The sequence below is a fragment of the Symphalangus syndactylus genome, chromosome 17 (assembly GCF_028878055.3).
Source record: "Symphalangus syndactylus isolate Jambi chromosome 17, NHGRI_mSymSyn1-v2.1_pri, whole genome shotgun sequence".
NCBI lineage: Eukaryota > Metazoa > Chordata > Mammalia > Primates > Hylobatidae > Symphalangus > Symphalangus syndactylus.
The window spans coordinates 34195271-34221678 of record NC_072439.2 but is presented as its reverse complement, the minus strand read 5'-3'; the positions used below and the strand labels follow the sequence as shown (position 1 = coordinate 34221678).

Below are 26408 nucleotides of genomic sequence, written 5' to 3'. Positions count from 1 at the left end.
TGGGTATATATCCAAAGGATTATAAATCATGCTGCTATAAAGACACATGCACACGTATGTTTATTGTGGCACTATTCACAATAGCAAAGACTTGGAACCAACCCAAATGTCCAACAACGATAGACTGGATTAAGAAAATGTGGCACATATACACCATGGAATACTATGCAGCCATAAAAAATGATGAGTTCATGTCCTTTGTAGGGACATGGATGAAACTGGAAACCATCATTCTCAGTAAACTATCACAAGGACAAAAAACCAAACACCACATGTTCTCACTCATAGGTGGGAATTGAACAATGAGAACACATGGACACAGGAGGGGAACATCACACTCCGGGGACTGTTGTGGGGTGGGGGGAGGGGGGAGCGATAGCATTGGGAGATATACCTAATGCTAAATGATGAGTTAATGGGTGCAGCACAACATGGCACATGTATACATATGTAACAAACCTGCACATTATGCACATGTACCCTAAAACTTAGAGTATAATAATAATAAAATTTAAAAAAAAGAAAGAGAATTTAAAAAAAAGGATGGTGTTTTCATTTACATAAATCTAGTTTTTAATTCATGCTCTGCCACTCACTGGCTGAGTAATCTTGGGCAAATTGTTTAAATTCCATGAGCCTCTGTTTGCTCATCAACAAAATATGGTTTGGATCATCTGCTTCACAGAATTTCTGTTGTAAGGAATAAATTAAATGATATATATAAATTAAATGAAATATGTAACACATGGGAAAGAGAAAGGACTAAACAAATAATTGCTATATAAGAAAATGAGCAAGAAAAAAAGAAAAACTTTTGCTAAATTTTAAAACCTATATTCAGAAAAATTTACGGTTTTAAAAAAAACAAGTACCTCTCTTGATATCCAGCTTGTTCCCAAAAAAGCCTCATTGAAATATTTTGAAAGTTCTTTTCAAAAGAAAAAAGAAAGTTCTTTGTTCTTTTAAAGGAAGCTTTGAGGAAAGCATAATTACAAAAAATGCTTCACAGTATATGTAGATTTATTCAAGTATCTGAGTACACTCGACAAGTATATCTATTTTTTTCTAAGTTTCTTATGCCTCTTCCTTATTAGAATCAAAAGAGAATCTTAGACTGAGTCTTCAGCTTGAACCTCAAGAAAAACTTGCTATTAATATTATACAAAGTCAGGACTGAGAAATCTTCCTACATGCCACCTGCCATAAGTTCTAAGTCCTTTGATCCAGCAACACAGGTATTCTTAAAAACAAGAAAGTAAATTAGAAAAAATATATATATAAATGTGTCATCTTTTTGAAAAATAAAAAGGATCCTGGAGGTCCATTAGGTCACTATTTGACAAACTTTCCCATACCTCAGAATCACCTGGAAGTTTTGTTTTGCTTTTCTTTTAATACTAATTCCTCGGTCACACTTTAATCTGAATATTGAAAAGAGCCTATTAGTGAGATGAGTGTGGGGAGGTACTCATTTATTTTAAAGAGTCCCAACTAAATCATAAAGTCACTCCCTGTAGAAGTAGAAGTTTCTAGAAGTTTGAGGACCACTTCATTGCTTCCCAGCAGAACAACAATTTTCTCATTCAAAGTTACTCAAAGTCACTAATAATTGTAAAGATTATTCTGAAAGGGTATTTCTCATATTTCCTGCATTGTTTCACAAATATGACTTCCAGGAATTTCTGTCTTTATTATACACAAATATGCAATAAACTGAGCTCATTTCATGCTTTCTGATGCCAATGGATACTAGGTTAAGTTGATGACACTTATTTAATGGTGATCACTAAATGCCGCTTACGTATGCTATAAGGTATTTGATAGCTATCTCTATATGCCATATAATGTCAAGGGAAAAAAACCTTCACACTTAGTATTGTTTGTTTGTTGTTATTTTCTTTTCTGTCTTATTGGATACTGTGTCCCAAGCTTCCTTTTCCAATTTAAATACTAATGTGTATTATGTTTTATATTCCTTAGTGTTTTGTGTACATTTGTCTTCTGGCAATTTTGATTCACTGAATTAGTCCCCTTGAGCCAGTGGCAGAGAGACTAGATAAAACATTAAGTACCTCATGGCATCTAATATCTGTGTGGAAACCATGCCAGACCATTCTAAAACACTTTCAGATACTTTCCCTATTTTATATTTTTGCTCCTTTCTCACTCTCTACTATCAAAGAGACATATCCCCTCTGGATAAAATGGGAAAATTAAGACAAAATATTGAAAATAGGAAGAAAATTTGTTCAACGAGAAAGTGAATGTTTTCAGAAATTTTGGTTTTACTGGATAGCAATGGCATTTGCTAATATTTCTACTATTCCAGCCATTCTGAATGTTAGTGAAGCTATATGAAAATCAGAGGTAAGTAAAACCTATGGAAGGCAATGGAAGTCTCTCAAATCATAGCATTGAATCATTACTTAACAGCTCAACTTTTAATCAAAGTAAATAGGTGTTATACTTTGAAACGTGACATATTAAAATGTATAAAAAGGATTAGCATGTCCTATTACACCAGTTTATTCATTCTCTAATAATTAAAAGCAGGAAATTACTATCTCTGTCTCTGTGTTTTTAATCAAATATAGCCATATAGCACTGTGCTTAAGAGAACAGGCTAAGTAGTCTGAGATTATACTTAATGTGTGCTAGCTATTTGAATTAAGTTACATAATTTCTCTGAGCCTCAGCTCTTGGGAGTAAGGATAAAAACTTCAGTTATGTTATAAAGTCTAAATGAGATAAAGAAAAAAAGTCCCTAGTTCAGAACAGATACTGCCTTTAATAAATCACAACCACAATGAATATTTTTCCCAAATTAATTTCCAGTAAAGGAAAAATAAATCATATAACTATTCCTAGAGCCTACTAAATGCTGCATGATTTATGGAACACTTATTTATAGTATTTTAATTAATTCCCAAAAACATCCTTGAAATTTCAACTGTTTTAAACAGAGAAAACTGAAGTTTAAAGACATTAAGTAACTCACCCAAAGTCACAAATCCATTAAATGTTTCATTCATATCTCTGTAACATTAAAGCCTATATACTTTCTGTGATAATAAATTGGCCTTATAGGTCATAAATAAGAAATTAACAGTGTGTTAATACCACAGTTTTCTGTTAATTTATGTCCTTTTCCTATCTTGTTAAAATTATAAATGGCTAGTTAATGAACTGAAGGAATGAGGTTATGAGTGTTTATTTTCCAGAAACCTTTACAGAAATGAGTGTTACTATTTATGAAATTAAGTGTGATTTGGTGACACCTCTTTTCCCTTGATTTGCTTCTATACACACTTGTATGAAGGTTGAGAATTAAACCTGCCCATCATTATCGAAAGGAAGAAATATAAATTATTCCTATTTCTCCAGGGAAATAGTCATCTAAAATTATTATAAAAACAGTAAAAAACAAATTTAATAAAATAATTATTTCAAGCACTCAATGAATTTTCCTGAAGAGCCACTGTTTCATTCAGGCCTACAGAATTTCTCAAAGTTACCCTTGTGTCATGGCCCACAGCCTAGAATAACCGAGCAGTATCAAAGTGTATTTCAGCATAATTATAAAACTGAGCTATATATTGCCCACAACATTGAGCTAAATAATTTTCTTTTTCATTAGTGTATTAACCTAAGCTCTAAAGTTGAAAAATAAAGAGTGATACGAGTAATATAGTTTTTGAAGATATGCTCTGCAAAATTTTTTCAGTGATCTCTATTAAGGTGAAGAAGAAAGAACTGAGTAAACAGAAAAATTTAAAAACTAGATTTTCAAAGTATTTCCATTACTAAGGGGGGTCTCAACTCAGTGTAATTTAATACCTTATTAAAAAGTACACACACACACACACACACACACACACAGAGTAATAAAATAGAGCCAGTCGGTCCCTTATCTCAGTCTCTTAAAAGCACATACCTAGATTCTTCAAACTGATTTAGTCTCTGATAGTCCCTTTCTTACCAGGCACATCAAATAATTGCCAATATTTAACCTAATTTATTTAAAGGGTCATCGTTAATATTTACTCGATGGCAGAGCAAAATATAGGGTTGTTTCTAGAAAGCTCTGAAAATGCTTTGTAACCATTTTATTTAGTAAATATTAAATATCACCCTTAATTTTCATTTTAAATGGCTCAAATAATTTGTTGCAGGAATCTTTAGAAAACAAGTAAGTAATTTTGTTGAAATGGTGGAAGGAAATGAAAACAACCTAAGCCATATTCTTCCAGGAGAAAATATGGATTTGCATTCAGATATAAAAATCCAAGATAATTAATTAAATGCTTGGAGCTTTTCCTCATTATCTGTATGAATACGTCCTGAGATCTTTTAATTCTCTAGGAATTCATTGCAACTTGCTAAACATTGAGGTTCAATCCTCTCAAAGGACTAGGGATGCTGATAATTTTTATCAAGCTTATTTTATATTGGCAAATGAATACAATTCATTAAACTTTCATAAACATTTCTACATAAAAGCATGATATACCACACCCAGTTCTTGTTATTGGATCACATACTACTAGAGTTTCTTTAAGCCTGTTTCCCTAGTCTTTGAAGACCAGCTATAGAAGTGTCTATTTTTTGTGTGAAGTCTCACATGAACCCTTCAAATAACAACTTGTATCTTCCCTCACAGCTTTTCCTATGTTCCCTCACAGCTTTCATATGAAGCAAAAGAATGAGTCATGGTATTATTATTCAGTAAAGTGTTAAAAAAAATTAGCAGAGAATTTAAGAGGAAAGCAGACATGCAAAAACAGTTGAAATAAGGTGAATAATACAGTGCATTGATACATTATTCACTATAGACTGGTAATAATATAATATATATTTTTTTAAAACTTGAGTCTGTCATGTCAGTAAGTTGTTGAATAAAATTGAATCTTCAGATTGGATCCAAATCTTGTATATTTGGTATGAATGTATTTTGTGACTTCAAAGTGTTACAAAAAGCTCATGCTTTTAATGAAAAATAAACCCTGATGAAATAAGAGTGATGTTGCTGGAGCTGGAGTAAAGTGAAATGAAAGGATGAATTGTAAAAAAAATTTAAACCCAGTAATTCAGAAATAATGTTTCATGAAGTTTTCTTTCAATTTATGTATCAATAAAATGTGGTTCCCTTTTCATATCTTTTGTTTTAAATTTAGCCAATACAGTGAACTTGATCCAAATATGTAAACACAGCTCACAGGGTAAGACATGTAAGAAAATACATCTTGTAAAACAAAGATGAAAAACTAAGTAAGATCCACGCGAGAATATCAGCATAAAATAGCAAACTGCACTGATGGCAGTATGTGATTCAGTAACAAACTCAACTTTAATTAATTAATTAATTAACTAGATGAGTGTTTCCTTTAAACCTACCACAACTATACTAAATACTGGATTATGTTGAAATAGCTTTGAAGATAAAATCCCGTTCTAACTCTCAAGAATGCACAGAGTAACAGAGGAGTTAACAGGAGATTTCAGCCTGTTGTAAGTGTGATGAGTTGGGAAGAATGAGCATAATATTCTCATGCAATGCACACAATGGGTATTAAACCTAGTGTTGTAGAAATAAGAACAAAGGTAATTTGGGATGTCATTACAATGTATTACCCACAATGCTAATATATATATATATATATATACACACACACACGTATATATACACACACATATATATATACACATAGATACACACAAATAATTACATACGCACACTCACATATGTATATATAATATATATGCACATATAATTTACTGCAAGCTTCAATCCCTTTCAGAAGGGTTATTACTAATGAAGAGCAGAGAAAATAACTGGCAGTGAGTAGCAATGTTGACAAGCTATGAACATGACAGTGATCAAATCCTGGTTGAAGATAAGAGAAGTGGAGTGTGTGTGGGTGGGGGACGGGGGGTGTGGTGGTGGTTATGAGGTGAAAGAGGCAGCTATACCGTGGTGGGAGAGGTCAGCACCATGTAGACAAGGAAGAGCAACGATTTACTTGCCTAGAATGTTCGACAGGTACTATGAAACCTGGTGACTTTTTTCCTATTGCTTTATTGTTATTGTTCTCATGTGACTCTCTTGGTGCCAAATATAATTATTACTATTTATTTAAGACATAACCTTTTGGACAGGACACCATCCCATTTCCAGAGACTTTCAGCTCAATGGTTAGGAAATACTTTCTCCATAGAACAAAGCCTCATACAGCTTTTGCTAAATGCTAAGCATTTTGCTAAATGCTTTATAAACATATGTTATACAATATATAATAAATTTATTTATATAAATATATGAAAATATAAATATAAATTATACAAATACATATATTTATAAAGAATTTAGAAAATTTATAAGTAAGCTAATATATATTAAGTTATATGAAAGTTATTAAGTTAAATATATTAACTTAATGCTCACAAAAACTCTGAGATAGACTTGTATACAGTGGAAGAAACTATACGTGAGGATACTGAGACATAGAAGTGTTAAGTGATTTTCAGACGTAGTAAATAGGTTGGATTCAAAACTAGATAACCTCACTCGTTTCTATGAAAATGTTTATGACAATATCATTTGAACTTTATTTTTAAAAAGAATTAAAAATTGCTATTTCAAAGTATGAATACCCAATTAAGCAAATCTTCTTGGAGAATACTTATCTATTATCTCTTTAACTGAGGGTATCCTTCTCAAATTAATATTTTATTATTTACTTATTTATTTCAATTAGAAAGCAAAATGGCTTCTACAGGAATAAAAGTCATAAAATGACACATAGGTAGGCTGAAATATCATGAAATATTGATTCACATGCAATAAACTTCAGCTTTGGGCTCTTCCAGCTTACATTATTCTATACTTCTTCCTCTTCTGTATTCCAAACATCTGAAGTTGTTCATGGTAATGGCATAAGTATTTCTGATTTTCAATAAAGTGGACATAGGAGTTGGAAAATCTGAATATTCACAAAAGTTGATCGATGGCATTAAGGTTAAATAAAATATAGAGACATATCTCTAAAATTTAAAACATCTTAGGTGGTAACCAAAAACTTCAATTCAATGCATACACACAGACCAGGTGCTTTTTCAGTATGTCCAAAGAATGAAGAGAAGGTTAGAAGCTGTATAAAAAAGAGAAATGTTATATATTGCTCTTCAAGGAAGTTCATTGACACTGGAAAGGTTTAGGGCAGCTGCCAAGTTTTGATTGGTAAGTTAAGGCAATGAGTAAAACTACCCATAGGATCACAGCAGGTGATTTCAGCAGCTATTAGATAACACAGATTTCAGGTTACAGCAGGCAACTTCAGCAGTCAGGCTTACACAGAATTACTTACTTAGAGCAATGCCATGTGCCCTGTGTGCTTTTTCCCCCCTGGCATCTTGACCCTGTGTTGGTTGGGTATGACAAAAATGACCCAACCCAATCCATACAATCAACTTTCACAATGGCTAAGGACAAAGCACTCACTTTTTAAAAACTAGGCCAGGTGCAGTGGCTCATGCCTGTAATCCCAGCACTCTGGGAGCCCAAGGCAGTGGATCACTGGAGGTCAGGAGTTCGAGACCAGCCTGGCCAACATGGCGAAACCCCGTCTCTACTAAAAATACAAACATTAGCCGGGTGTGGTGGCACATGCCTGTAATCCCAGCTACTCAGGAGGCTGAGGCAGAAGAATCGCTTGAACCCAGGAGGCAGAGGTTGTAGTGAGCCAAGATCACGCCAGTGCACTCCAGCCTGGGTGACAGAGTGAGACTCCACCTCAAAAAAAAAAAAAAAAAAAAAAAAAAAAAACTTCAAGTATCTTCTCCATATTGAGAATTATCAGAGTAATCAAACTTTTACATAAATAGGAAACTTGTATAGGGGTTTGTGCAAGGATACAAAGATGGTTCTGATTAGGGAGGAAACTTGTAGGCATGTCTTTGAAAGATAACAGATATTACGTGGAGTCAGAAAAGTCTAGTTTCAAATTCCTCCCCTACCACTTCCAACTGTGATACCAAACTTTAATTTTTAACCTGTCTTATGTGAAGAGTTTTCACCTGTAAAAGAGTGGAAATTAAAGGACCACTGTTATTATCGGGTGGTGTTAAGTTTCCCCTTGAAGTAGAAATGGCATACTATGTCAACCAAACTCCAGCTCCGCACTTGGATATTTGTTAATCGATAACTCTTCAAGTTTGTTCTTTGTACTTTCTCTTATAGGTCTGGCAGGGGAAAAAAGAAAGCAACTGAAGAATGAGAAACCATACAGAAATAACAGAGTTTATTCTTCTGGGATTGACAGATGACCCAAAGTTTCAGGTTGTAATCTTTGTCTTCCTGCTCATCACCTACATGCTCAGCATCACTGGGAACCTGACCATTATCACCCTCACCCTGCTGGATTCCCACCTGCAGACCCCCATGTATTTCTTCCTCAGAAATTTCTCCATATTAGAAATTTCATTCACAACCGTCAGTATACCCAAGTTTCTGGGTAACATTATTTCAGGAGATAAAACCATTTCCTTTAATAATTGCATAGTTCAGTTATTTTTTTTCATTCTCTTGGGAGTCACAGAGTTTTACCTTCTGGCAGCCATGTCCTATGACCGCTATGTGGCCATCTGCAAGCCTCTGCATTACTTGAATATCATGAATCGAAGAGTCTGCACACTGCTTGTTTTTACTTCTTGGCTGATTTCATTCTTAATCATATTCCCTGCACTCATGTTTCTCTTAAAGCTTGATTACTGTAGGTCTAATATTATTGACCATTTTACCTGTGATTATTTTCCCCTGCTGCAACTTGCTTGTTCAGACACAAAATTCTTAGAGGTGATGGGATTTTCTTGTGCTGTGTTTACTCTAATGTTCACTTTGGCATTAATATTTCTGTCCTACATATACATTATCAGAACAATTTTGAGAATTCCTTCTACTAGTCAGAGGACAAAGGCCTTTTCCACATGTTCTTCCCACATGGTTGTTATCTCCATCTCTTATGGCAGCTGCATTTTTATGTACATTAAACCCTCAGCAAAAGATAGAGTGTCCTTGAGCAAGGGAGTGGCAATACTAAACACCTCAGTAGCCCCCATGATGAACCCCTTTATTTACAGCCTAAGAAATCAGCAAGTCAAGCAAGCTTTCATTAACGTGGCAAGGAAGACTGTATTTTTCACAAGCACATGAAATGGTATGCTGTGATGAATTAGAGGCACAGGAAAGGACAATATGAATTTTCAGTAGCTTCTTCAATCAAAATGGCCTCCTTGCAGTCTTCTGCATCATTTTCATTTTCCTAAAAGTTTGCAAGCATATTTATTTAATATATTTCTCATTTGACTTAAAATAATTTTCTTGTGTCTTCCTGACACCCCTTCCTTTGAACAATTTTTTGTAAAATTACAAGCTCTTCAAGAATATTTTGAAAACTAAAATTATTCTTTAGTTTACTTCAAGAAATAAAATTATACCTAGATACATTGGAATGGCTTTATAAATATCAATATGATATTCTACTTGTTATACACAGAACATATAGTTTTATAATTTTAATTTATTCTTATAGAAATTCCCTTCACTATGCTACTGATGTTGTAGGAAATATGTGAAAGATACAATATAATTTTTTAAAAATGTAAGTGAATTCATTTGAAAAGCAAAAAACAAAATTTCATTACTCATTTTAATTAGGTATATTCGTGAAATTAATCTATTAATAAAGGAGCCTAGACCATTATCAATATATACTTTTTTGCTGTAAGTGCTAAGTAGATCTCCATATTTGTGAATCCCATAATATTCTCTCTGTAGAATGACAGATGATGGATAGACACATACACAAATACATATATAGGTTTTGTCAAACATAGAGAATATATAGTATTTCCTAAGATACATTAATTTTCTGTGAGTGGAAAATAAGCTTCTTTCTATCATTACCTAAAAGTAGTATGTAAATATTCTTAAATTTTAGACTAGTTTAAAATAGGATATGTATCCAAATTATTTTATACCTGAACAAAATTATTTAAAGTTTAGTTTTATAGAAAATAAAAGCTTCAGAACAAAGCAAAAGATTTTTAGTATATCTAAAATTATGATTTTTATCTGTTAAAATTTTGCTTCCTTGTACTTAACATATTAATAAATGTCTAAAGTATGCAAGCAAGATGAGTGTGTGTGTGTGCGCCCATGATTTCAAAAGCTGAAATAAGAATTAATGATAGTAAAAAGCACTATAAATTTTATTGACCACATTTTTAAGTAATAGAAAAATTATAATTCTAATCAGTGATACAAAATTCTTTAAGATTTTTGTGCCATATATTCAACTGGGAGACTAAGAACAAGATTTGCTGAGAAAAAAAGTCAAAGAAAACTGAAATGAATTCAAAATGTTAAACAGAAGATAGAAATGGTTTCTTAATTTTATTACTTCCTATTAGAAATAACATTTTCATGTTAAACAAGAAAAATGATTGAAAGTCTGTGGTTTCTCTGCCTTCTGAGCATACATTTTCTCATGTGTAAACCAGGCATAACATCTTAAGTAAGTTACTATAAGAATGGAAATCAATCTGTAAAGCATGTAACATAATGAGCTAACAATACATAGTAACAACTATTTCTATTGTTATTTTTACATATAGTACATCTATGATTATGTTCAGATTTAAATTTTTAAAAATTTTATTTCTTTAGGATTTCAGGTCAGTAATAGCTGACAGCTGACAGATGCATTTATAAGAATTAAAACTAAATGACATTATCATCAATGTTTGAAAAGATGTATAAACTAAATTCAGTAACAGATGAGAAAATTTTACTCGGAGTTATCTATGGAAACCTGATAAAGATGATTGTATGATTATAAAATATTGAGAAATTCATTATGCTGTAACATGATTGATATGAAAAATAATTACAGAATTTTGGAATTTTTAAACAAGAGAGGTGAGAGAGTCCTTGGAATATCGATATTGGTGCATATTATATTGTTACTGAGAAACCGGATACGTACATGTACTTAGCCAGAAACAAATTATAGAATTGCTTGAAGACCAGTCTGAAATATTTGTATTCTTTATGGTAATTGATTTCGAATTATTTTAGACTCTTTAGATAGTAATCAATATGATTACCACGAATAAGTGCTTAGATTCTAAAGAATAACCTTGTAGTATAGTTTGAAGTCAGGTAGCGTGATGCCTCCAGCTTTGTTGTTTTGGCTTAGGATTGACTTGGCGATGCGGGCTCTTTTTTGGTTCCATATGAACTTTAAAGTAGTTTTTTCCAATTCTGTGAAGAAAGTCATTGGTAGCTTGATGGGGATGGCATTGAATCTATAAATTACCTAAGGCTACAGTAACCAAAACAGCATGGTACTAGTACCACAACAGAGACATAGATCAATGGAACAGAACAGAGCCCTCAGAAATAATGCCACATATCTACAACTATCTGGTCTTTGACAAACCTGACAAAAACAAGCAATGGGGAAAGGATTCCCTATTTAATAAATGGTGCTGGGAAAACTGGCTAGCCATATGTAGAAAGCTGAAACTGGATCCCTTCCTTATACCTTATACAAAAATTAATTCAAGATGGATTAAAGACTTACATGTTAGACCTAAAACCATAAAAACCCTAGAAGAAAACCTAGGCAATACCATTCAGGACTTAGGCGTAGGCAAGGACTTCATGTCTAAAACACCAAAAGCAAGGGAAACAAAAGCCAAAATTGACAAATGGGATCTAATTAAACTAAAGAGCTTCTGCACAGCAAAAGAAACTACCATCAGAGTGAACAGGCAACCTACAGGATGGGAGAAAATTTTTGCAACCTACTCATCTGACAAAGGGCTAATATCCAGAATCTACAATGAACTCAAACAAATTTACAAGAAAAAAACAACCCCATCAAAAAGTGGGCAAAGGATATTAACAGACACTTCTCAAAAGAAGACATTTATGCAGCCAAAAAACACATGAAAAAATGCTCATCATCACTGGCCATCAGAGAAATAAAAATCAAAATCACAATGAGATACCATCTCACACCAGTTAGAATGGCAATCATTAAAATGTCAGGAAACAACAGACACTGGAGAGGATGTGGAGAAATAGGAATGCTTTTACACTGTTGGTGGGAGTGTGAATTAGTTCAACCATTGTGGAAGACAGTGTGGTGATTCCTCAAGCATCTAGAACTAGAAATACCATTTGACCCAGCGATCCCATTACTGGGTATATAACCAAAGGATTATAAATCATGCTACTGGCCGGGCACGGTGGCTCACGCTTGTAATCCCAGCACTTTGGGAGGCCGAGGCAGGCAGATCATGAAGTCAGGAGATCCAGACCACGGTGAAGCCCTGTCTCTACTAAAAATACAAAAAATTAGCCGGGCGTGGTGGTGGGTGCCTGTAGTCCCAGCTACTCGGAGAGGCTGAGTTAGGAGAATGGCGTGAACCTAGGAGGCAGAGCTTGCAGTGAGCCGAGACTGCGCCACTGCACTCCAGCCTGGGTGACAGAGCAAGACTCCGTCTCACAAATAAATAAATAAATAAATAAATCATGCTACTATAAAGACCATGCACACATATGTTTATTGTGGCACTATTCACAATAGCAAAGACTTGGAACCAACCCAAATGTCCATCAATGATAGACTGGATTAAGAAAATGTGGCACATATACACCATGGAATACTATGCAGCCATAAAAAAGGATGAGGTCATATCCTTTGCAGGGACATGAATGAAGGTGAAAAACCATTATTCTCAGCAAACTATCACAAGGACAGAAAACCAAACACCGCATATTCTCACTCATAGGTGGGAACTGAACAATGAGAAAACTTGGACACAGGGCAGGGAACATCACACACCAGGGCCTGTCAGGGAGTGGAGGGCTAGGGAAGGGATAGCATTAGGAGAAATACCTAATGTAAACGATGAGTTGATGGGTGCAGCAAACCGATATGGCACATGTATACCTATGTAACAAACCTGCACATTGTGCACACATACCCTAGAACTTAAAGTATAAGAAATAAAAAAAGAAAATGTGGCACATATACACCATGGGATACTATGCAGCCATAAAAAAGGATGAGTTCATGTCCTTTTCAGGGACATGGATGAAGCTGGAAACCATCATTCTCAGCAAAATATCACAAGGACAGAAAACCAAACACTGCAAGTTCTCACTCACAAGTGGGAGTTGAAAAATGAGAACACGTGGACACAGGGTGGGGAACATCACACACCGGGGCCTGTTGAGAGGTGGGGTGCTGGGGGAGCGATAGCATTAGGAGAAATACCTAATGTAAATGATGAGTTAATGGGTGCAAGAAACCAACATGCCACATGTATACCTATGTGCAACATGCCACATTTATACATTGTGCACGTGTACCATAGAACTTAAAGTATAATAATAAAAATAAATAAATAAGAATAATTAATACTATTCTTTCTCAAGCCCTTCCAAAAAATTTTAAAAAAGGAAATTCTTCCAAACTTATTTTAGGTTGTCACCATTGATACCAAACACAATAAGAACATAAAAAAAGAAAATTACATGAAAATATCGCTGATGAACATAGATGAAAAAAATCCTCAACAAAATACTAGCAAAACAAATCCAACCAGCACATTGAAAAGGTCATTCATCATTACCAAGTGGGATTCATCCCAGGGATGCAAGGATGGTTCAACATGTGCAAACCAATAAATCTGATACACTATATTAAGAGAATGAAGTATAAAAACCACATGATCACCTGAATAGATGCAGAAAATGCATTTGATAAAATTCAACATCACTTTATGATAAAAGCCCTAAACAAATTCAGTATAGAAGTAACATACCTCTACACAATAAAGGTCATATATGACAGACCCACAGCTAATATTATAATAAGTAGAAAAATGTTGAGAGCTTTTCATTTTTCCCCATTGAGCATAATGTTAGCTGTGGGCTTGTCATATATAGCCTTTATTTTGTTGAGGTGCTTTTCTCCTATACCTAGTTTGTTAAGAGGTTTTTATCATGAATGAATATTGAAAAAAACTCTTAAAATTTATATGAAACCACAAAAGACCCCAAAAAGCCAAAGCAATCTTGAACAAAAAGAACAAAGCAGGAAGCATCACACCACCTGACTTCAAAATATACTACAAAGCTATGATAACCAAAATCCACATGGTACAGGCAAGAAAATATACACATAAACCAATGGAACAGAATAGAAAGCCCAGAAATAAACCTGTGCATTTACAGCCAACTTATTGTCAACAAAGGTGCCAAGAACACACAATAAAGAAAGGACAGTATTTTCAATAAATAGTGTTGGAAAAACTGGATATTCACATGCAGAAGAATGAAAGTACACCCTTATCTAACAGCATATACAAAAATCAATTCATAATAAAGACTTACATGTAAGACCAAAACTATGAAACTACTAGAAGAAAACAAACAGGGAAAGCTCCACAACATTGGTCAGAGCAATGATTTCTTGGATATGACAACAAAAGCATAGACAACAAAAGCAAAAATACACAAATGGGATTATATCAAACTAAAAAGCTTCTGCACAGCTAAGGAAACAATCAACAGAGTGAAGAGACAACCTACCGAATAGGATAAAATATTTGCAAACTATACATATGATAAGAGGTTAACATGCAAAATATATAAGTAACTTAAACAACTGAATAGCAAGAAAACAAATAATCCGATTTAAAAATGGGCAAAAGCTTTCAATAGACATTTCTCAAAAAAGATATACAAATGGCCAACAAACATATGAAAAAATGTTCAACATCACTAGTCATCAAGAAAATACAAATTAAAATCACAATGTCACCTCACTTCTGCTAGAATGGCTATTATCAAACAGATAGATAAAGGTAAGGTGCAGTGGCTCACGCCTGTAATCCCAGCACTTTGGGAGGCCAAAGTGGGCAGATCACGAGGTCAGGAGTTTGAGACCAGCCTGGCCAAAAAAGTGAAACCCTGTCTCTACTGAAAATACAAAAAATTAGCTGGGCATGACTGCCTGTAATCCCAGCTACTCAGGAGGCTGAGGCAGGAGAATCACTTGAACCCGGGAGGCAGAGGTTGGAGTGAGCCAAGATTGCACCATTGCGCTCCAGCTTGGACAACAGTGCAAGACTCCATCTCAAACAAACAAACAAAAAAAGATAGATAAATAAAAGTTTTTGGCAAGGATGTGGATAAAAGGAATCCTCTGGACTGGGCACAGTGGCTCATGCCTGTAATCCCAGGACTTTGGAAGGCTGAGGTGGGAGAGTCACCTGAGGTCAGGAGTTTGAGACCAGCCTGGCCAACATGCTGAAACCCCATCTCCACTAACAATACAAAAATTAGCTGGACATGGTAGCATGCACCTGTGATCCCAGCTACTCTGGAGTCTGAGGGAGAAGAATTGCTTCAACCCGGGAGGTGGAAGATGCAGCGAGCTGAGATCACACCACTGCACTCCAGCACGGGTGACAGAGTGAGACTCCATTAAAAAAAGGAATCCCTTGCACATTGTTGGTGGGAATGTAAATTAGTAGAGCCATTACGGAAAACAGTATGGAGGCACCTCAAAAAACTGAAAATGCAACTACCTTATAATCCAGAAAACCCACTACTGGGTATATATTCAAACGAAAGGAAATTAGTATGTTAAAGAGATATCTCTAGTCCCTTGTGTATTGCAGCACTATTTACAATAGCCAAGAGAAGGAATCAACCTAAGCATTCATCAACAGATTAATGGATGGAGTGCAGTGGCCCAGTCTCGACTCACTGTAACCTCTGCCTCCTGGGTTGAAGTGATTCTCATGTCTCAGCCTCCTGAGTAGCTGGGATTATACAACCGGCTAACTTTTTTTGTGTGTGTATTTTCAGTAGCGATGGAGTTTTGCTGTGTTGGCCAGGCTGGTCTTGAACTCCTCGCCTCAAATGTTCCACACATCTTGGCCTCCCAAAGTGCTGAGATTACAGATGCCCAGCTGAGTTGTGGCCTGGCTACTTCTAACAATCTGTGCTCATATATGTGAGCAAATAAATGATCTGAAATTGGAACTTACATCTAAAGAGGAAGGAGAGAGTAAAGATTTGAAAAAATTACAGCCTGGTTATGTGATAGAAAAAGAAAGCCCATTTTCAAGGAAGGAATTCTAGTGGGGCTACAAAAATTTGCAAACCTAAAAGGAATGCAAGTGCTGATAGTCAAGACAACAGGGAAAAGGCCTCATAGGTGTTTCAGAGACCTTTGAGGCAGCCACTGCCCTGCACATCCTTGGGACACTGCTACCTGCATCCCAGCCACTGTAGCTCCAGCCATGGCTCAAAGGGGCCCAGGTACTCGGGCTGTTGCTTCAGAGGGTGCCAGACATAAGCCTTGGTGCCTTCCATATGGTGTTAAGCTCACAGGTCACAGAACACAAAAGTTGACGCTTGGAAAGCTCCATGTAGATTTCAGAGGATATATGGAAAAGCTGGATGTCCCAGCAGAAGCCTGCTGCAAGGGTACAGCCCTCATGGAGAACCTCTACTAAGGCAGTGGAGGGAAAATGTGGGGTTGTAGCCCCAACACAGAGTTCCCAGTGGGGCACTGGATCTGTGAGAAGGCAGCCACCATCCTCCAGATCCCAGAATGGTAGAGCCACCAACAACTTGCACCATGCACCTGAAAAACCCACAAGCACACAACCCCAGCCCATGAGATCAGACATAGAGGTTGATCCCTACAAAGCCACAGGGGTGGAACTGCCCAAGGCCTTGGCAGCCCACCCCTTGCATCAGTGTTTCCTGGATGTGTGACATGGAGTCGAAGGAAATTATTTTGGAGCTTTATAATTTAATGACAGCCTTTCTGGGTTTCAGACTTTCATTGGAGCCTGTAGCCCCTTTCTTTTGGCTGATTTCTCCCTTTTGGAATAGAAGTATTTACCCAATGCCCATATATCAATTCTATCTTGGAAGTGACTAACTCATTTTTTATTTTATAGGCTTATAAGTGGAAAGGACTAGCCTTGTCTCAGATGAGACTTTGGCCTGTGGACTTTAGAGTTAATGCTGAAATGAGTTAAAACTTTGGGGCACGCTTGGGAAAGAATGATTATATTTTAAAATGTGAGAAGACATGAGATTTGAGCAGGGCCAGAGGAAGAATAATATGGTTTGGATATGTGCCCCCACTCGAATCTCATGTTGAAATGTAATCCCCAATGCTGGAGCAGGGCCCTTTTGGGAGATGATTGTATTATGGGGGTGGTTTCTCATGGTTTTACAACACTCCCACTCAGTGCTGTCATCACAATGAGTTCTGGCAAATGTGATTATTTTAAAGTATATATCGCCTCCCACCCCTCTCTCTCTTGCTCCTGCTCTGGCTATGTAAGACATGCCTGCTTCTTCTTCACCTTCCATCATGATTGTAAGTTCCCTGAGGTCTCTCCAGAAGCAGAAGCCAGTGTGCTTCTGGTAGAGCCTGCAGACCTGTAAACCAATTAATCCTCTTTTCTTTAAATATTACCCAGTCTCAGGTATTTCTTTGTAGTGTGAGAACACACTAATGCAGGAATAAAAATTATTCTTCCATAAAGACACATGAATGTGTATGTTTGTATTAGTCCATTGTCATGCTGCTGATAAAGACATACCTGAGACTGGGCAATTTACAAAAGAAAGAGGTTTAATGGACTCAGAGTTCCACGTGGCTGGGGAGACCTCACAGTCATGGCAGGAGGTGAAAAGCATGTCTCAAATGGCCACAGACAACAGAAGAGAATGACAGCCAAGTGAAAGGGGTTTCCCCTTATAAAATCATTAGATCCTATGAGACTCATTCACTACAAGAACAGTATGGGAGAAACTTCTCCCATGATTCAATTATCTCCCACTGGGTTTCTCACACAAAATGAGAGAATTATGGGAGCAACAATTCAAGGTGAGATTTTGGTGGGAACACACCCAAACCACATCATTCTGCCCCTGGCCCCTCCCAAATCTCATGTCCTCATATTTCAAAACCAATTATGCCTTCCCAACAGTCCCCTAAAGTCTTAACTCATTTCAGCATTAACTCAAAAGTCCAACAGTCCAAAGTCTCATCCAAGATAAGGCAAGTCCCTTCTGCCTATGAGCCAGTAAAATCAAAAGTAAGTTAGTTGCTTCCTAGATACAATGAGGATACAGGCATTGGGGAAATACACTCATTCCAAATGGGAAAAATTGGCCAAAACAACTTACAAGCCCCATGTAAGTTTGAAATCCAGAAGGGCCGTCAAATCTTAAAGCTCCAAAATGATCTCCTTTGACTCCACGTCTCACATCAAGGTCATGCTGATGCAAAAGGTGGGTTCCCATGGTCTTGGGAAGCTCTGCCCCTGTGACTTTGCAGGATACTGCCTCCCTCCCAGCTGCTTTAGCAGTCTGGCATTGAGTGTCTGTGGCTTTTCCAGGTGAAAGGTGCAAGCTGTTGGTAGATCTGCCATTCTGGGGTCTGAAGGATGGTGGCCCTCTTCTCATAGCTCCACTAGGCAGTGTCCCAGTAGGGACTCCGAGTGGGGGCTCCAGCCCACATTTCCCTTCTGCCTTGCCCTACCAGAGGTTCTCCATGAGGGCCCCACCCCTACAGCAAACTTCTGCCTGGGCATTCAGGCATTTCCATACATCCTCTGAAATCTAAGTAGAGGTTCCCAAACCCCAATTCTTGACTTCTGTGCCCCCACAGGCTCAATATCAAGTGGAAGCTGCCAAGGCTTGGGGCTTGCACCTTCTTAAGCCACGGCCTGAGCTTTACATTGGCCCCTTTCAGCCATGGCTGGAGCAGCCAAGATGCAGGGCACCAAGCCCCTAGGCTGCACACAGCACAGGAACACTGGGTCTGGCCCAAGAAACCATTTTTTCCTCCTAGGCCTCCTGGCCTGTGATGGGAGGGACTGCCGTGAAGACTTCTGACATGCCCTGGAGATATTTTCCCCATAGTTTTGGGGATTAACATTTGGCTCCTTGTTACTTCTGCAAATTTCTGCAGCCTTCTTGAATTTTTCCTCCTAATGGATTTTCCTTTCTATCACATCATCAGGCTGCAAATTTTCCAAACTTTTCTGCTCTACTCTCTTACAAAACTGAATGCCTTTAACAGCACCCAAGTCACCTCTTGAATGCTTTGCTGCTTAGAAATTTCTTCTGCCAGATACCCTAAATCATCTATCTCAAGTTCAAAGTTCCACAAATCTCTAGGGCAGGGGGATAATGCTGCCAGTCTCTTTGCTAAAACATAACAAGAGTTACCTTTGCTCCATTTCCCAACAAGTTCTTCATTTCCATCTGAGAGCACCTCAGCATGGACTTTATTGCCCATATTGCTATCAGCATTTTGGGCCAAGCCATTCAACAAGTCTCTAGGAAGTTCCAAACTTACCCACATTTTCCTGTCCTCTCAGCCCTCCAAACTGTTCCAACCTCTGCCTGTTACCCAGTTCCAAAGTCGCTTCCACATTTTTGGGTATCTTTTCAGCAGCACCCTATTCCTGGTACCAATTTACTGTATTAGTCCATTTTCACACTGCTGATAAAGACATACCCAAGACTGGGCAATTAACAAAAGAAAGAGGTTTAGGGGACTCACAGTTCCACATGGCTGGGGAGGCATGACAATCATTGCAGAAGGGAAAAGGCACATCTCACATGGTGGCAGACAAGAGAAGAGAATGATAGCCAAGTAAAAGGAGTTTCCCCTTATAAAACCATCAGATCTTGTGAGACTTATTTACTACCATGAGAAAAGTATGGGGGAAACCACCGCCTGATTCAATTATCTCCTATTGGGTCCCTCCCACAACATGAGGGAATTATGGGAGCTATAATTCAAGATGAGATTTGGTAGAGACACAGCAAAATCATACCTATGTTCATTGCAGTACTAATCACAATAGCAAAGACATAGAATCAACCTAAAAGTCCATCAATAGTAGAGTGGATAAAGAAAATGTGGTACCTATTCACCATGGAATACTATGCAGCCGTAAAAAAAGAGCAAGATCATGTCCTCTGCAAGAACATGGAGCTGGAAGCCATTATACACAAATTAATGCAGGAACAGAAAACCAAATACCACATGTTCTCACTTATAAGTGGGAGCTAAATGAAAACAAATGGACACAAACAGGGGACCAACAGGCACTGGGGCCTATTTGAGGGAGGAGAGTAAGAGGAAGAAGAAGAAGATCAGAAAAAAATAACCATTGGGTACTATGCTTAGTACCTGGGTGATGAAATAATAATCTGTACACCAAACCTTCATGACACAAGTCTACCTATATAACAAACCTACACATGTACCCCTGAACCTAATATAAAAGTTAAGAAAAAAAGTGTGGCTTTTTAGGACCTCCAAATTTTTCCACCTAACCTGTTTGTCCATAGCCAAGTCCAGCTATGACCACCCACCTGAGAAAGAAAAATATAATGACTCCATACTCTTCTTCTCTGTGGCTAATGCTCTCTGGATGCCTCCCCCACCACCACCAATGTGTCTCCAAACTAGTCTCCCTGGAACCTCTTCTCTCAGCTGTCTATTTAAAGTTTGTTCCCAAAGTTATTCACAAAGGACATTCATTAACCTGTTCCAGATGAGGATCTCCCAGGCAACTTGTGCTTCTTCACTCAACTGATCCCCAGTGCATGCTCTCAATAGAGCAGGTATAATCTGTGTCACTCTGGGTAAAGTTTAATCTGGGGTAGGACAGGGAGTTCATATTATGCCTTCTGAGATCATTGGTTTATTTCTCCTACAACAGAAAAATTCAAGACTACTCTGCTTCTCAAAGTTCTTGTTTTAGTGTCCTAGTTATTGGCCATGCTTTAAAAACAGGATATCCAAAAACTCTGATTCAGCTTCTGTTTAATTAGTTGAATAACAGAGATCAGCAAGTCCCCACTGAAATGATAAGAAACAGAAGCAGCAGACTACTTCTTACCAGGAGAAGTTTGGAAATTTGTGTCTTTCTATGAAATGTAGTATAGAACTTGGTGGCAGAAAAGGTAAAACAAGAAATGCAATAAATCTTATACTATTTTGTAATTATGTTGCCTTCTCATTTTAATTTACCACCAAGAATATTTAGGATTAAAATCTTGCAATAGTCATTTGGATAGTCAAGTCAGGAAGTATGTTACCTGTTTATGGCTTCATTTATTTTACTTCTCTGGAGTTGTAAAGCCTGAAATGATGCAGATGTGAATATTCAACCACTCCCTGAAGACTCCAGGTTAGTAACCAGGAGGGAAGGGCATCTGCAGCTGATGCTCTCTGGCTACCATCCCCAGCACCACCAACCCATCTCCAAGCTAACCTCTCTGGACCCTCTTCTCTCAGCTGTATATTTAAAGTTTGTTCCCTAAGTTATTTACAATAACTTTTCTTGATCCTTGATTTCAACTGTTGACTGCAACCCAATAGGAGGTTATAAAATCAATTTAGTGGGCTTCAACAAGCATTTAAAAAAATTACATAGAAAATATCAGATTTTATCACATGGGCCAGGTACAGTGCCTCACATCTGTAATCTCAGCACTTTGGGAGGCCAAAGTGAGAGGATCATTTGAGACCAGGAGTTCAAAACCAGCCTGGGCAACATAGGAAGACTCCATCTTCACAAAAAATAAAAAATAATAATTAGCTAGGCATGGTAGTGCATGCCTGTGGTTCCAGCTACTCTGGAGGCTGGGGTAGGAGGATCACTAGAGGCCAGCAGATCAAGGCTGAAATGAGTCATGATCATGCTAATGCACTCTAGCCTAGGTGACAGAGTAAGACTGCGGCTCAAAATATATATATATATATATATATATATATTTATATATATATTATACCTTATGTAGTAAGGAATGCTCTATAAAACTTTTAAGCGAGAGCTATATGTGTTTATTAAAATATATATAATTTAGAATGAATTTTAATCAAGAATACTTTAAAGCTGCTGCCTTATAAACATTTATAAAAACATAACTAGAAAGAAATCTTGAATAAATCTATAAGGGCACTCCCAGATAATGTGACTCTTTAACTGCACGGGCTCACAAATAAAGTAGAAACTTGAAATGCCCATGAAGTACCCAAATATGGAATCTCCCAGAAATCCTGTATCATAGTTTTATACATTTTCCCCATAAAATTCACATGCCCACATACACAATATGTTTTACACATAATTTAATGCATTCACAGACATAGTAAATCTAATCTAGGGATTAGTAGACCCCTAGTTTAAAAGTTCTTGCTTTACATATTCTTAAGATCCTAACATTTCCTTGGAATGTAATGGAATCTCCCTATCCTTACAGGAAGCAAAATTCTGGATCTAAAGATTCTGAATGTGTTTGAGGAAATATTATAATCTAATATTTACTGACCCCTAGAAAGTATGTAGAATGTTTCAAAGGACAGAATAGCATAACCCTAATACACAAATCTTTGAATCTAACAGACAGACATAGGCTAAGAAGTTGGAGGGTCCACTGGAAAGAAGTGGGAAGATGATACCTTTTTTGCATCAAGGGAATTAAGGAAGCTGAACCCGAAGAAAAATGAAAAATTGCTATATTCATATGAAAAAAAGGTAGAGAAGAGTAAGAAAAATGACAATTCTGAGAAGAGTTAAGCACACAAAGGAAGTAGGGCAATGAATGGGGTCAATGAGAAATAAAGTTAATGTTGGGGGAAAGAAATTCATAACTGTTCTGGAAGGAGGTAGCAGCTGGAGGCATTCTTTTGTTAACTTATTTCACAACGTTTTGAATATCATTTATGAGGCAGACACTTGCCTCATGTGAGCACTAGGGAGAGTACAATGTGGAAACATAATGACAAGAACTTTCCTCCATAGGGCAAATGGGACTGGGAAGGATCCAACATCATTCAAATGGGCCACTGGTCTGGATTATGTCATCAGAGGAGAAGTTCATCATCCATTTCATTTTTTTCTTGTCAGACTTCATCTGTTCATTTCAGAGCACCTCTTCCTTTCTCAACTTTGATTACTACTCTCTTTTTCACTTTGAGACTCAAAATTTTTTCAACAATGAAAAATAAAACCGTGTTAACTGAGTTTATCCTTCTGGGTCTAACAGATGTCCCTGAACTCCAGGTGGCAGTTTTCACCTTTCTTTTCCTTGCGTATTTACTCAGCATCCTTGGAAATCTGACTATCCTCGTCCTCACCTTGCTGGACTCCCACCTTCAGACTCCCATGTATTTCTTTCTCCGGAACTTCTCCTTCTTGGAAATTTCCTTCACAAACATCTTCATTCCAAGGGTCCTGATTAGCATCACAACAGGGAACAAGAGTATCAGCTTTGCTGGCTGCTTCACTCAGTATTTCTTTGCCATATTCCTTGGGGCCACAGAGTTTTACCTTCTGGCTGCCATGTCCTATGACCGCTATGTGGCTATCTGCAAACCTCTGCACTACACCACCATCATGAGCAGCAGAATCTGCATCCAGCTGATTTTCTGCTCTTGGCTGGGTGGGCTAATGGCTATTATACCACCAGTCACCCTGATGAGTCAGCAGGACTTTTGTGCATCCAACAGACTGAATCATTACTTCTGTGACTATGAGCCTCTTCTGGAACTCTCATGTTCAGACACAAGCCTCATAGAGAAGGTTGTCGTTCTTGTGGCATCTGTGACCCTGGTGGTCACTCTGGTGCTAGTGATTCTCTCCTATGCATTCATTATCAAGACTATTCTGAAGCTCCCCTCAGCCCAGCAAAGGACAAAAGCCTTTTCCACATGTTCTTCCCACATGATTGTCATCTCCCTCTCTTATGGAAGCTGCATGTTTATGTACATTAATCCCTCTGCAAAAGAAGGGGATACATTCAACAAGGGAGTAGCTCTACTCATTACTTCAGTTGCTCCTTTCTTGAACCCCTTTATTTACACCCTAAGGAACCAACAGGTAAAACAAGCCTTCAAGGATATGGTCAAAAAGCTTGTGAATCTTTAAAGAATTTAAGGATTATCTGTGGACTAGGTATGAAAAAAAGAGAGAGGAAAAAAATAATTTAAGAATTTAAGACTTCATTGATGACTCCCTAGTATGTACTAAGCTCTCTGATAGTTACTAAGTACTCAATAAAAAGTTAAACTTCAGTTCAGTGGGAGAGACTTGGAAATAAATTGCAACCTGTTAAGTCTTAATAGTGAAATGAATATGGTTTTATTCTATTTAGTTACTCAATTGAATAACTCAACCTAAGTTAGAGAGAAAATAAATGTTTTCAGAGGGGGTAAAGAAAGAAATTTTGGTAGAATAAATATTGTGAATAGGAGCACAAAATTTCAATCCAAGGAGACTGAGTAAATGTTACCACTATTAGTTTCAATCAAAACAAAATGGACTATAAATCATGCTGCTATAAAGACACATGCACACGTATGTTTATTGCGGCACTATTCACAATAGCAAAGACTTGGAACCAACTCAAATGTCCAATAATGATAGACTGGATTAAGAAAATGTGGCACATATACACCATGGAATACTATGCAGCCATAAAAAATGATGAGTTCATGTCCTTTGTAGGGACATGGATGAAACTGGAAATCATCATTCTCAGTAAACTATCGCAAGGACAAAAAACCAAACACCGCATGTTCTCACTCATAGGTGGGAATTGAACAATGAGAACTCACGGACACAGGAAGGGGAACATCACACTCCGGGGACTGTTCTGGGGTGGGGGCAGTGGGGAGGGACAGCATTAGGAGATATACCTAATGCTAAATGACGAGTTAATTGGTGCAGCAAACCAACATGGCACATGGATACATATGTAACAAACCTGCACATTGTGCACATGTACCCTAAAACCTAAAGTATAATTAAAAAAAAAAAGCTATGGAGATGATAAATTTAGTTTTGAATTAAGTTAAATTCTCATTTTAAGTAAGTTAAATGCTCATCTGAATTTTGGACCAGATCTATGAATTTCACAATCCTTAACATATACATGGTAGTTGATGATGTGGGAATAGATGAGGTCATAAATAAAAGCATGTACAGAAAAGGCTTAAATATTAAATGCTAAGGTTTATCCCAAAATTTAAAAAGCAGAAGCAGCAGAAGGGTTAATAAGAAAGGCAATGAACCTATCAAATTTATGGGAAGAGATGTCTCAAGAAACATAGTTTATTGTCAATGTGAAATGCTGCAGAGAGTGATTAATAGGAATAATGAAAGTGAGAACTAACAGTTGGATTGTTGTTGATCTTAGCCATTTTCAGCAAATGTGAAAGTTGGATAGGAAGTTGGGTTGGGTAGGAAGAAATCAGATTATTGTGGGTTTCTAGTGAACGGGAGCTGACAAGTTAGAGAATGATAAAATGGAATTTTGAGAATAGAGAAATGAAAAGAATGATCCCCAAGTTATATTTCCCCGTGGTATTCTGCACTTTTTCACTGATAATATCATAACGATGGTTATAGATGTAAATCTATATTCACCTCTAGTCTGTAAGGCATAGGAGTGCAGGGATAATAACTTCTTAATCACAATTTCATCTGCAATGCCAAGCAATGGTAAGTGCTTAATAAATAGTTCTTAAATGGATGAATGAATGATGAATGGATGGATGGATGGATGGATGGATGGATGGATGGATGGATGGCTGGACAAGTGAATGAGGGGTCTCAGACAGATTTTTTTTAATAAAGGCTCATGATCATTTGAGGGTTTATATACTTTGAGAAAGGAATTATCAAGACATGCTACATATGGACTTAGATCTGCCTGGAAATTCTACTCTATTTTACATATGGGGAACTGAAGCTTCAATAAGTGAAATCACTTCTGCAAGGTCACACAGCTAAGTGCCTGCACTACAGTCAGAAGCCAAATCTGTCTGGTACTAGAGCCCGCCTGCTTTACTACTGAGCCATACAGCCATTCTAACTGGTTTTACCATTTCCTCTCCCCAACACTTCTAATTATTTTAAGTGACCTTGATTTTTTACTTATCTTATTTTTCCAAGCTCTCAACAGCTTTGTTAGAAGCCTTTGGGACATGATTCTCTTTAGGAAGTTGCAAGTATACACAAGCCCATATTATTCCACCCTATGGCTCTTGACTTCTCTCAAAATCCTTCTCCTTTCCATATCCATATCTCTCGTGAAGAATGTGGATCTCCTGTTTATTTTCTCCCTTTCAGAAGGAACATAAAGATCCCAAAGAGCATGAGAACTAACAAAACGGTATTTTGCTTCCATCTTCCCCTGCCAATAATAAGATTTCAATGAGGATTACGTAATGAACAAGGAGACTCATATAAGCTGCTAACTGGGCTCA

At 37.1% G+C, this 26408-nt stretch overlaps 2 protein-coding genes and 1 pseudogene across 2 annotated transcripts; 2 read left to right on the top strand and 1 right to left on the bottom strand.

Moving 5' to 3' along the window:
* LOC134732828 (olfactory receptor 9S13-like) overlaps window positions 1-26408 on the bottom strand; it is a 78412-nt pseudogene that overhangs the window by 2904 nt on the left and 49100 nt on the right.
* Window positions 2100-10035, top strand: LOC129465864 (olfactory receptor 6C1). The gene is made up of 2 exons (XM_055248520.2): window positions 2100-2367; window positions 8237-10035. Exon 2 carries the CDS (start codon window positions 8270-8272, stop codon window positions 9206-9208), a length of 939 nt encoding a protein of 312 aa, XP_055104495.1. The 5' UTR covers window positions 2100-2367; window positions 8237-8269; the 3' UTR covers window positions 9209-10035.
* LOC129466749 (olfactory receptor 2AP1) lies at window positions 23137-24066 on the top strand. Its single transcript, XM_055250781.1, has one exon. The coding sequence runs from the start codon at window positions 23137-23139 to the stop codon at window positions 24064-24066; it is 930 nt and encodes a 309-aa protein (XP_055106756.1).

Excerpts from the sequence above, each read along its gene's own strand:
- LOC129466749 (XM_055250781.1), top strand. The coding sequence starts at position 23,137 with ATGAAAAATAAAACCGTGTTAACTGAGTTTATCCTTCTGGGTCTAACA.
- LOC129465864 (XM_055248520.2), top strand. The coding sequence starts at position 8,270 with ATGAGAAACCATACAGAAATAACAGAGTTTATTCTTCTGGGATTGACA.